The sequence below is a fragment of the Nelumbo lutea genome, chromosome 1, assembly GCF_056320005.1.
Source record: "Nelumbo lutea isolate HS-2025 chromosome 1, American lotus-T2T, whole genome shotgun sequence".
NCBI classification, from domain to species: domain Eukaryota; kingdom Viridiplantae; phylum Streptophyta; class Magnoliopsida; order Proteales; family Nelumbonaceae; genus Nelumbo; species Nelumbo lutea.
The window spans coordinates 112,731,259-112,745,068 of record NC_142684.1 but is presented as its reverse complement, the minus strand read 5'-3'; the positions used below and the strand labels follow the sequence as shown (position 1 = coordinate 112,745,068).

Here is a 13,810-nt window from a genome sequence, read left to right as displayed (position 1 = left end):
AATATATAGGACGTTGCTAATTAAATAATCCACCGGACAAGACGACTCTGAACACTAAGAACTGCTTTGATACGTAATGTCATGAATGTAGTGCAATAATATAATAACAATGAAATCGACGTTCAAATTCATGATTGTAAAGCAAGTCCATAACAGAGTAATAGCCCACTATGAACTAATGAAAGTTTGAGTCTTTTTATAGCCAAAAATAAGGTAAATTATAGAGACCCTGTATTTTAGAGGGACCAGATCCGATAGATACAAAATATTTAACAATGGTTTAAGTTGATAAGTGCCAAAAAAATTTTCAAATGACCATTAAACGTGCTTACAACGTTGTGCATACCTGATCCCAACTGATTTTAGGGTTATACGAAACTTTTCGTGCCCAGATCTGCTGTTGGCACCGCTGTTGTATAGGCGGTTTAGGGGCGGCCTTATTGAATGGCTGAGATTAGTTAAAATCTCTGTAAATTGCTTGGATGGATAAGATTGATTCTTTGTTCTAAGGAGACCATTTTGATGCTTAGAATTTTTGTATTAAATTGTATTTTTTTGGATGGCTTGGTTTTGTACTTTGTGGAATAGAGGTACATCATTTGGATGGTCGAGATTAATTAACGGTTTCATCTAGAACCATTTAATGGCCTAAACCTTTAGGTTAATTTGATATATTATTTTAATGATTATATCACTTTCGTAGCCCAGGTTAATTGAAACCATTCACATCACTTAGGCTTTCAAGATTAATTGGCTGATCTTAGTTTGGTGGTCAAGATCTTTAGTAAATACTCTTTACTGAAAACATCTCATCTAGTAATATTAAATAGGGAAAAAATAAAGCTGTCTTTTAAGAGTGCTTGAGTTTTAGAACCTCTTACTATGATGTGTACATGGGTATGTACCATTCATTGTTCTTCATGATCAAGTTTAATTTGGTCTGTTGCTTGATCGATGTTGGATTTATTTGTCGGTTCATGTTCAGTTCATGCTTTTTTTTTTTTCTGATTGTTTGATCTTGTTTGTAGTCTGAGCATTTATCATTATATGCTGCCTTTTCAGGCTTAAAAAAGAACCAAGAAGAGTGATCATATTGCAAGTCTACAACTTCTTTAGAACTGATTCAGAAAATTTGGATAGGACAAGCAGGAATTTCGGGGAATTCCAGGGCCCAATCTTAGAAGTAGTTAGGCCCCATTGTCCTAGGCCCAGCCCATACAAGAAAAAGCCCTAGCAGGCAATGACCGAGCCAACCCTAGACCGTGACCAGACGTGCCGGGGTTATCAGGTTTGGCTTGTTAATGGGTTTCTCGCCAAATTTTGTGTTTTATTCCTTTTGCTTGTAATTGTAGATAAAAATATTCAAATCAAGAGGGAGCTGTTTCTTGCTTTGTAAAACAGTAAATCATCATCATTCCACCAATTAAGTCTCCGTAATATGTAATCTGTAATTTGTGCTATTTCATGGATCATATCGTGCACTTATTTAACCTCAGACGACTCACAAGCACACTGAAAAGAAAAAAATAGAGAAACTCAAGGTCAAGCAGTTCTCTCATGTCATCAAACTTCAGGAAGTCAACTTCAATGGCCGAATCATGACGTTATCCTCGTGATCCAGAATCTGCATTCACGAAAATCAGGATTCAGTATATATCATCAAATTAACCGTGGGAATGAGAAGGAGAACCAAACAATATTACTTTACTTTAACACACTTTCTTGTTTCAGAATTCAGAGCTAGTGAGGCCTCTCACTTACATGGCAATGGTAGACATATCCGGGTTCTGCAGTTGCGTCAAATGGAAAAGGAGAATTCGTGTCGACCAGATTAAACTTGATGACTACGGTTGTTTGGGCATTCGGCGCTATCTTCACTATGTTCTTCCACGTCCTTTCATTCCGAGGTACCTCTGTCAATTTTCCGGTGACATATGACGCTACATTGCAGGCGATGGCATCGTTTTTGGTTGTCATGCAGCTATTGAATTGGGCCACATTCACCAGGTCCTGCACTTTGATCGCCTGAAATGTTGCCAAGTGTACGTGTAATGGGTGGTCGTCCCCGGTCAAGTTGATCACCTCCCACACCTCTGTGCTACCGGACTTCGGTGTCTCCGTCACTGGGTCGGAGAACTTTTTACCGTTTATCAAGAAGTGAGTGGGATCCCCGGAAGGGGTCATGTACTCGTAGAACACTATGTACCTTTTCTTCACCGCACCATCTACCATCGGCGTCGCCCGGTAACTCACTAGACTGGTTGGGATCTTGGAGGTATCTGGTACCTTCGGCTTGCCCGGTGCAATTATGAACTTCATTACCTTGGAGTTGAGCTGATCCACAGAGCTACCGCCTGGGTATGGATAGGGTGCATTATTGTTCACTACAATCTCATTGGCGCTGGAAGTTGAGAAGTCAATGATCACATCGGCAATCTCGGCGGGTGCTAAGACCACAGTCTGTGTTTGCACCGGTGACGGAAGGTAGGACCCATCGGATCCCACCTGGATAAATGGGAGGCCGTTGCTTAATGACAACGAGAAATATCGTGCGTTGGCGGCGTTGATGATCCTGAACCTGTACTTCCGCCTCTGTACCTTCAGGTAGGGCCAGGCCTTGCCGTTAACGACGATGGCATGGCCGAAGTACTCCGGTTGCCACTGAGGGTGGATGGACGGGACAACGCCGGTGTAGTTCATGTAGAGGGAACCGTCCCTATTGAAGCTCCGGTCGAAGATCATCAGGTGCCGGTCGAACTCAGGGCCGGAGGGAAGGTTCAGGTAGGCATCTAGGGCTGGGTTGCGGATGACGTAAGGTCCAATCAGGCCAGCTAGCAAGTTGACACGTGTCAAGCCTTTTGCGTGGTCATGGTACCAAAAATTCCCTGAGTGGTGGACGTTTGGATAACTATAGGTGGCTTTGGACCAGGTGGGCCCGGTCTCTCTGAAGTTGGAGGTGAACCAGGCATCGGGGTGACCATCGCTCTGTGGCTCGTGAATTCCACCATGGAGATGCACCACGGTTGGGACCCCACCGTTCTTGGGGATTGCGGTGGGGATGGTGGGATCCCACGGGAGTATGTGGCTTTGAGGGAGGTGATTTTGCCACGTCACGTATGTCGGTATCCCCTGGATGGCCTCTATTGTGGGACCGGGCACGGTTGCGTCTTCTGCGCTTGTCCCGAAAGCGAAGACTGTCGTTGCTGGCAAATCGCGGTGAAATTTCTGCATGAGATAAGAGTTAAGAAAAGTGAGAGTCACCACAATTAGGGTCCGGTTTAGATTCGGGTCCATTGAAAATTTGACAAATTCCCAACCCAACTCCGGCCCACGTTAAGGAGTTAGGTTCACCCCGATTCCCAGACCTCCGGGCTCCAACAATATTGCAATAATTCTACATACATGAATTATATCCAAGTTTGATGTCTTTGGATTCGAATCCGATTCATATAGAAATCCAGACATCTAATTTGATGAGAAACTCAGTAAATCAAATCTAAATATAAATAAATATACACTATAAATAGTAAAACTGGTGTGTTTTAATTCCAAATCCCATTGGATCCCTTAATTAAATTGAATCATGCATTATATATTTAAATCCGATCCGATCCAATCATGATTAAATGGATATCCATCCAAATCCAATTGGATGAAATCCATTTGAAGGCCCTGGACCTGGATCCGGAGTGCACTTGTTTGAGTTATAGGCATCATGCGTACAGCGTACCCATTTCGTTTCAAACATGCCAACGACGAGGTTTCCAGGCGTGGGCTTTCCAGCTCGTAAGGAAAAGCCATAGAGCTTGGGCATCTGTGGGAGTTCATCCACGAACATTTGCAGAGAAGCGGCCACTTGAGTTAGAGCAGCGTCAGTAACAGGAGGCGGGGCGGCTTGTGAGGCAGCTCTGCTGCAAATCGCCACGAGCAGAGCTAACAACGGCACTACTTCAATCCTCATCGTTTCCAATCGTACGAAGCACCAGCCACCCTATCTGTAAAAAAGCGCAGTAGTTTTGTGAAAAAACTGAACGGTCAGTGTGCAATCGACTGATCAACAGACAACAAAATCAGTCAGACCATGCAGCACAACACCCATCGACACGAAGAAGAACACTGGAAGAGATCAGAAGAGAGAAGATGGTTGCTCAGGGGCCGGGGTTGGCAGACATACCTTTCGCAGGAGAAAGAACAAGAGAGAGAGAGAGAGAGAGGCGTGTGCCAGGCACAAGACAGGATTGATGTCGAACAAGTGACCTATTTATTGAAAATTTTTGAGTTATGTTTCCTCTCTGCTGAGTAAATCAATGAGATGGTGATGAAATTAAGTCTAATACCGCGTGGTCTATGAAAACAGTAGGCGACGTGATTTGGTCAGATTATGGTTAAAATCTAAATATCCAGAAAAGGAACCCTAAAATAAGATTACTTGGCTATTAAGAAGTATTGATGCATGGGAAATTAACATATGCTAATTAATTAATTAATTAATTAACACAATATAAATCAATCATTTAGTTAAGAGGTCCCAAGCATAAAGAAGGGGCTCATAAAATTTCAACTTTTAAAGCGAAGTGGGTTGTTAGGTGGTTGAAATCATACGTATTCTCAGTGCATACTAAGACCCATTTGTCCATTTTTAATACCTAGCTAAATAACTATTAATTCCTTAGCCCATGTTTGTTTTGGTAGAAAATAAGGGGCGTATATGTAGAAAAAAAAAATAATGAGGCTAATTAAGTTCTTAAGGAATTTTCTGTTCTATCAAACCAAACACAGCCTTAATGTTACTTAATGGTTATTATGTCACAAATTACAATGTTATTAACTGATTATCTTTTAGTAATTAAGTAATAAGAAAGTTGAAAGAATTGATCACATTGGTATATATGCTTATCTTAAACCTTGGCCTGGGGCTCACTATATCATACCTGGTTTTGAGTCAGCTGCTAAATTGGAATGGTTGTTTTATATTGACACGAATCTTTCTTTAGTGGGTGTCGATGTTAAAATGATTCTTAAATAGACGAATAGAGTGGAGAAGGATTGAGACCATTTGGGTGAAGAAAGAAGTATGAATCATGAGACTAAATGCCGAAACGAGTCGCAGATAGATGGCTAGCTTCTGTCTTTCACACGTAAACGTCTTGGTGAAGAAATTAAAGAAGATTTGATTTTAAATATGGAGGAGGAAAAGGAAGTCTTCGAGGGTTGGTGATGACCTTCCTTAAGAAAGTTGTCTTCTTTGATTAGACTGGTTCTTCAATCTAGACACAGAGAGGTCGAGTTCTTGATTAAACATATCGCAAGTCTTTTGTTTTCCACATCCTATATTAAACATTGCCAAAACTGTTTCTGGTGAGTATATCTGAAAATTATAAAATTACCATTACATATATTGAATAAGTTTCAGTCTCTACGTTATTTGGTGATTAATGATTTTAATTAAGTGGTAAATTAATTAAAAAAAAATTCGGCATTCGGGTCCCAAATTCATTTCCATGGAGGTTCGTTTTTATCATCAATGAAGAACAGAGACGGGATGAAAAAAAAAATATCTCCACTCCAAATCTGCCCCATTGACATTATTTTCCTAGCTCAAAGTCTTCCATGATTCAAGGTCCCTCATTAATTTCTTTCGTATTAGTTAAGTGGCCTATGTGCACGTGCAGAGTAGGTAAGAGAGAGAGAAAGAGAGAGAGAAATTGCATAAATAGTGTCAATAAGTGTCATTCATTCAAATATAATTAAAAGTGGAAAACAAGATAAGGTTGGAATGAGAAATCGGAAAATAACAGTTGTATTATTGACATGTGAAAATTTAAAGCATCATCTAAGGTTGTGTTTGGTTTTCCTATCTTTACACCCTTACTCCTATACATACTAGTGGAAGGAAACTTGTCATACATGTGTATACATAAGGCTTCATTTGTGAAGAGTGTAAATATAAATATAAATTAAATATATACGATGCAATACGAAAAGTTTCGAAATACTGTATAAAAGTTTCACTCCTCACAATTTGAGTTAAAAAAAAAAAAACCTTATTCACTTTTAAATTTTTTTGTTTGTAATTATGATTTATACTTATATTATTTGATACAAAATTTATACATTTTTTTTTTATCTCATTTACATTATTAACAGTGTAACTTTTGAATCTAAAAAACTGGTACAATGTGTGTACCACCTTTCTTTTACCTCACTCCTTGGGATGCATCCTCTTACTTCTTACCCCATTCCAAACATATAAATACTCCTACTATAGTAGTAGTACTGGACTACCTCCGTTAGTTCTACTGTATATAATATTGGATCTGATTTCAAATATATATTGGACCACCAATTTACTTCTCACAAACAAACAGTGTATAAGCTCAAATCTGCTCCACGCTCCATTTCGATTGCACGTAGAATATGTAAAAAAAAAAATCAATTTCTGAAAATTACTGTTTTACAGTATTTGTCGCTTGCATATAAACTAGATGTGTGAAAATTATTTTCATAAAGTGTAGGAAAATTTATAACATTTGTTTTAAATATTTTTCATGAATCGTTCAATTAATAAAAATTGGTATGTTGCAGAACTCATATATTCGTTTTATTAACGAATAATATCAACTTTTAAGGAAATCATTCATTTTCCTTTATTTTACATTTAGCAACCAAAAGCAGTTTTAGTATTAAATCCTCAAACTAAGCAGTTCAGATAACTGACAATGGGTTTATACCAGCCCAGGTTTGCCTAAGTTCAGTGGCTTCAGCCCAACCTAATTATATATATATATATATATATATATATATATATAGAGAGAGAGAGAGAGAGAGAGAGAGAGAGAGAGAATTATAAAAATAGAAATAAAAATATATAAAAAATAGAAAATTAGACACATCAATGATATTTTTATGAATCAAATTAAAAAATAAGTGTAATAAACAAGAATTGTTTTTATTGATAATGAAAATGAAATACATAATTTAGAACTAACAAAAAATGAAATTTAAAAATTAATAATAAATAATTCAGCTTTTGGGTTAAATGTGTTAACCTTTAATATCATAAATAAATAATAAATATACATAAATTTTGTATAAAAACATTCAGACACATGTATAATATCATGTATTTATCATATTAAATAAAAAGTAAGTACGGCATATTAGAATTATTTTTACACAAAAATACAAAAAAGGTTATAGAAATTTTGAACACATCTAAAATTCTATATTTAGTATATTATTCAAAAAATAAATAAGATTATGGAACTTTCTTTTGACTAAAATCAAAATTTTTAAAACCAATCGAGAAATGAAACCGCTTTGGCTTCTGTTTTCCGAGTCAGTGGTTCAACCGTATAATTTGAACGGGTTAAACCGATAAGATGTAAAATATAATGTAACTTTTTATTTTGACCATTAGATTAGGATTAGGTTAAACTCTACCATATATTTACATTATTATAAGAGGGAGTGTCAGACTTTGAAAATTAAGGAGGCAACTGGTTAAAGTTGAGAAGTGAGAAAAAAAAGGGACGAAGAAGAAGAAGAAAAAGGAAGTGTCGCCCAAAGTGTTTGTCACTATATTCATTGAGCATTGTTACATAAATATTTGCCTTAAGAAGAAGAAGAAGAAGAAGAAGAAGAAGAATGAATCATCGGTGATAATTATCTCCTTGTTCATCATCACCGCTGCTACAACACCACTTGCCCTCTTTTTACATCTTTCTCATCTCTCTAAATTTCTATCGACTCCTACATTATTTGCTTCATTAGTGTATCTCAAATTTTAATATAAAATCAGTAAAATTCAAAATCAAAATATAATAACTAAAAACCCTAATTAATTTTAGCCATTGGGAATAATTGAACAAGATTTTGAGATATGAAAATTTCTTTTACCATTTTTTATTTTCTAATTTATATTTTTAAAATAAATAAAAATTTTGGAATTAGTTTGAAAGCAACTTGAGAACCATTAACCAGGTTGAACATTTTAATGGTTAAACCGTTCGGATCAACAATTCTTTGACCATTTCAACGTCTTTTTTTTTTTTTGTAAAAATAGCGGTTTGGGGCCAAAACGGAATCAATGACCTTACTAGTTCTCGAGCCAAACGGCTCGATCATACAGTCCAGTTCGATTTTTAAAACATTGACTAAAACAATAATTATTTAATTTAATCCCTATTTAATAATAAAGTTTAAATTTTAAATTGAACTACTTTTTTCACCACATTCAATTCCCTTTATTTAAATGTTACATTTTTTTTATAAATGAATAAAAGAAAAGGGATCTATACTATATATAAAAGTGCCAATACAAAGTGAAAGTTTTTTTGGACTAAAATTACCCTCTACTTCCTTGTTTAATAAAGGGTATGAAAGTCATTTTATTACAACTTTAATGCCAACTTTTGATTGTTACTAAAATGCCCATATTTATCTATTTATTACATATCTAATTGTAAGGGTTGAAAATGTAACTTCAATTATTACTTTTCACTTCATTTAATTCTCTTTCATTAAGTCTTATACTTAAAGGTATTAACTCCCATTTTTTCTTATTAAATCCTATATTTAAGTTATTCTTAACCAATAAATGTTACTAATTAGATCTATTTTAATATTCTTAATGATATAAACCAATATATTTTAAAACTAGCTAAAAAACAAAACCATTCTTTATTCAAGTGGTGGCTAAGCAATTCAATCATTCGAATCAAATTGATAAGCCTATGAAGTTATGGTTAGGTAATAACATTTTTAAAATATAAACAAATATAAAAATTATAAAAATGTATAAAAAATTAGACACATTTATGATACTTTTCTTAATTAAATTAAAAAATAAGTATAATAAAAAGAATTATTTTTATTGATAATGAAAATGAAATACATACATTAGAACTACCCAAAAATGAAATTGTCTTACTATTTGACAAAGATCAATAGTTCAACTTTTGGGTTTTAACATTCAATGTCATAAATAAATAATAAAAGTTAATAAAATATAAAAATACATAAATATTGCAAAGAAACATTCAGGAATATGTATAATATTATATAATTATCATATTAAACAAAAAGTAAGTGTAACATAATGAAATTATTTTTGCACAGAAATATAAAAGAATTACAGAAAAAATTGAACACATCTATAGTTTTATATTTACATTGCTATTAAAAATATAAATAAGATTGTGAAACTTTCTTTTGAGTAAAAACTCAATTTTGAATTTAGTTTCTATTTAATTGTAAGGTTTAAATTGTAAATTGAACTGCTAATTTTCACCTCATTCAATTCCCTCTATTTAAATCTTACATTTCTATGGTAAAAATGATAAAATATTATAAAAAGAAGAATCTAATCAAGCAAGTAGACCTGTCAATGATATTTGAAACTTCATAAATTGATTCGATTATCACGTATTTAGATGGGATGTGGGTATTGAAGTAATAAGATTTGGATTTTGCAATATGCATGCATCCTATTAATAAAAAAAAGCAAAAAACATATAAAAGAATACATATTTATAGAAAATTTTAGATAGGTTATTCCTATCATTATCATGCTTTAGACTTACCATGCACAAAATACGTATGATATGCACTTACTAGTATCCATAAAAACATATAAAATTGATGCTATTAATAATTAATTAGTAATGGCGGAATGAAGTAGCCACTCACAACAAACGTAACCAATTTTAAGCCTGAATTATTCAGTGAAGGGAGCAGCTTTCCAAAGCCACTCAGTTTGACGTAGGAAGATAGCATATACTTGCAGCTTATATAGGCATCATCTTCTTCACAAGCGAAAGAGTTTGATCGATGTTAATGAATTGGAGATGCAATTAATCCTGTGTAGAGAGAGAGAGAGAGAGAGAGAGAGAGAGGTAATAAGGAAGAGTTTGATATGGTAACAGTCAGTTAAATTATCCCGGTACTTCTGCGTGCAATCAATATAGAACGGTTGCAGAATGCAGACTCAAGTGATTTGGTGAGCTTCAGGTTGAAATTAAATTTCTAACATCGAGAGAATAACTGAACCATAAATATAACAATTTGATAACTTCATCTACCTTTAATTTAATAGAAAAACAATTGAATTAATCAAGAGGTGCCCCACATAGAGAGACACGTTAAGCTTTCATAAACTTCATTTTTCAGAGATAGATTGGTTGGTTAATTACTTAGGTTGTCGGAATCATTCATTGACTCTGTAATGCTGCTTCCCCATTAAAATAAACATTATAAGTGGAAACTGGTGTTAAATATTAACTTATCATAATTCAAACAGTAATAAACTATTATAAGGTTGAAAACACTGATTGACTGAAACTGTTAAAATTGCCGGAAGCAAAGAATAAGGTTGTTGTTACGATTCAAATCTCTATGTTATGTGGGAAAATCTATGATGCGAAGAAGATATGGTATCGGACAAACAAACAAACAAAATAATAAAAAGTAAATCAAAACTTGCTTAAGCTATTTGCACTCCTAAACTTCTGCACCGATGTAAATAAAATTGCACCCCAAACAAACCATACTTAACAGTCTCTAAATATCATAAAACTGATCGTGGGTCAGGTAGTTTTGATTCTCAGTTTTAGAAAGCATCACATTGTTGCCTAATTAAAATCAAATAACCTCCCACAAAGAGAAGAACAGACAAAGTTGTTGATATATAAATGAAATTTAATTGTTCCTTTAGGCTAAATGGTTAATGGTTAGATTCGTGCAATAATTATAACTTAACTTGCCTTACTATACGACTCTCATTTACATTAAAAGAAACAAGAAACGCTGGAAACAAGCTCTAAATTTAGATTTTATGGAAGCCAGAGGCTTTTTTTTGTTGCAGTGGTACTTGGAGATTTATTTTAACTAAAATAAAATGTATCAGGTCTAACATTTTCTTTGGTGGGTAAAAGATATACAGTGAGTACTTTTGATTTGGATTGGAAAGACCCCAAGTCTTTACTGTTAGGCCCCCTTTGATTTTCGGTAAGTTTTATCTGGATAAGTGATATCTAGGAAAATAAATTAAACTTTTCCTAATCCTTACATAAATCTAAAAAAATAACATAGATTTCTTGATCGATCTGAAAAAATAACTTTCCCTTTGCTTCTCTTATTTTGATTGTGTTTTGTATCATTGATGCTTCTATTAAAAACATTTGGGGTTTATCAATTCAATTTTTTGATAAAATAGGTTGCTGTTACATAAAATTCTATTTTTAGTATTAGATGTGGGTACCATTGCCACTTCTTCAAGAAAAATGAAATTCGATGTTTCTGTTAGAAATGCTAACACAAATCTAATACATACATTTTTTTATGAACGCTAAACATTTCTAGTAGAAACAGCATAACCTTTGTCTTTGTTTATCTGTGTGTGTGTGAGAGAGAGAGAGGGAGGATACGTATGTTCTCCTAACAGGATTCCCTTGTTTATGCTAGATTTTGGTATGAATTTCTTCGTTTACAGTTTGTCTATCAGCACTTAATAATAATTTCAGTTGGGAATTGATATGGACATCCCCATAGAACAATTTAAGGCTATAGACAATTTCAAAATTACTACTACAATTCTCTCTCTCTCTTTCTCTGAAACAATTTAAGGTTAGGTAGGTGCTGGGACAGGTTGAGGGTATTTTATATATTTTTCTTTCCTTTAAAAGAATTTCTCATAGGACGAACTGGTGATACAAGCCATAATTAACTTCTGGTTTCACAAGTTAATCAGGACCCCCACTTGCTTTTCAAAAGGTTGGTGATTCTACAGACAAAACTCAAAAAGTCGTTTTTGGTGTGGCTCTTCGAAACAATAATTCAATTCTCATCACCTCGACTTTATTTTTTTTCTTTTAAATTTTAATTATATTATAGATCGTGACTTGTACGCATTAATTGCCTTGTGACTTGTGAGTTGTGACACGTTCCTTCTCTTCCTCTTCTGAATAGTAGCAAATTTGTCTGTTTGTAAGAAAAAAAATAATTCCACAAAAGCGCAATTAAAAAGTATTTAGGCCTTGATTATTTACCAAGAGGCTGTTTAGATAATTACACTTATCTATGTTCTTTATTGTTAAATTTACCTAGAAAAGCCTTTCAATTTTCCCATTTTCTTTTGTCTCATCCACTTTATTGGTAAATAGTTCATTTTTCTATGTTTTGTCAATTTTACCTTTGGGTACAAGTTCATGTTTTTTGGATTATATTGTTTTAATGGATATTTTTGAGATATTATATTTTGAGTATTTACTCTCCACACAGGAAATTGACTTTCCCAAGTGGAAAAAGAATAGCACTTCCCCTAATAAATAATACCCAGAAAAAACATATTTACCGTAGGTCTCACCTAAGTCATAAAAAGGAATGTGGGAGAATTGGTCAATGGGATCACAATTCCATTGCCCAACCCCTACTAAAATCCGTGAAACAAACGAGAACTTAATGTATAGACGTTCATGTCAACCTGGTACTCTTTCTGTTATTATTTTAACTTGTCATTTGATTTGATTTAATGAAGAACAGGAGCATGGCACTCTCGAAGGGGGTCAAGGATTCAAGGCCTCAAACCATTTTGAAAGAAATCTGTGTGATTTTAACTATTTACCAAATCAAGGCTGTGCTAGCTCTTTTGTTTGTCTAATGGATTTTAGGCCATGTTTGGGAGTGTTTATGTTTAAAATAAGTGCTTAAAAATAAGTACTTATTTGAATAAGCACTTATTTGCATTTGGCACCCAGTTTTTTCAAAATAAGCACTTATTTTGTATATGGCATTTGGTGGTCTTTTTCTCTAATAAGCACTTAAACAAGCAATTGTGACTCTTTTGTCCTTCATTTTCCTTCAAAGTTTCAATATATCCAATCCAAAGTTAATGAATAAAAGTACTCTGATAGAAGTGATTTTACAAAAGTACTTTTATAAAAGTGTTTTCATAAAAGTACTTTGATCCGTAAAAATAATTTTATAAAAGTGCTTTTATAAAAGTATATTCATAAAAATGCTTTTGTAAAGTACTTTTATAAGAGTATTTTCATAAAAGTACTTCCATAAAAGTACTTTTATAAAAGAATTTTTGTAAAAATGCTTTCATAAAAGTGTTTTCATAAAAGTACTTTTATAAAAGTGTTTTTATGTAAAAGTACTTTCGTAAAAGTACTTTTCTAAAAATGCATTCATAAAAGTACTTTTCATAAAATTACTTTTTATAAAAGTGCCTTTGTAATTGCTTTTGTGAAAGGATATATTTGGTATTAAATTGAATAAGTGCCTTTGTAATTGCTTTTGTAAAATTGAATAAGTGCTTATTGTATGAGCACTTAAAAAAAAAAAAAAACTGGAAATTTGGGATTAAAAATTAAGCCCTTATTTCCCAACACCAATAAATGCTTAATGGTGTAGTCCCCACTCAAATAAGCACTTATTTTGAATAAACACTTATTTTTAAGAACTCTCAAACATGGCCTTATCTGTGCTTACCCCCCAACAAAAAGATCCCATTTGTCAATTCAATTGTTTAACCCGATCCCATTGTTTAAGATTTAAATTCAATCTGAAATCCGGTTTGACCTAGGGTCTCAGAATGGATTTTGAATCAGAGTCCTTATTTTTCATATTTTAAAAATAATAAAGAATTAAAAATTAAAAAAAAAACAATCATTATATTATAAAATAAATTTAAATAAATATAAAAATGAATTTATTAATTACAAATTTTATATACTTGTATTATTATCCATATAATTATATAATGTGTATATTATAAAATTTAAACAGTATCAAACTTTAATTGAAT

General features: G+C 33.3%; 1 protein-coding gene across 1 annotated transcript; it reads right to left on the bottom strand.

Moving 5' to 3' along the window:
- Positions 1-1,419: 1,419 nt before the first annotated feature.
- Positions 1,420-4,305, bottom strand: LOC148876862 (multicopper oxidase LPR1 homolog 1-like). Its single transcript, XM_088965169.1, has 4 exons — positions 4,175-4,305; positions 3,731-3,995; positions 1,762-3,225; positions 1,420-1,624 (listed from the first exon to the last, which is right to left on the bottom strand). Exons 2-4 carry the CDS (start codon positions 3,959-3,961, stop codon positions 1,571-1,573), a joined length of 1,749 nt encoding a protein of 582 aa, XP_088821295.1. The 5' UTR covers positions 3,962-3,995; positions 4,175-4,305; the 3' UTR covers positions 1,420-1,570.
- Positions 4,306-13,810: the final 9,505 nt, after the last annotated feature.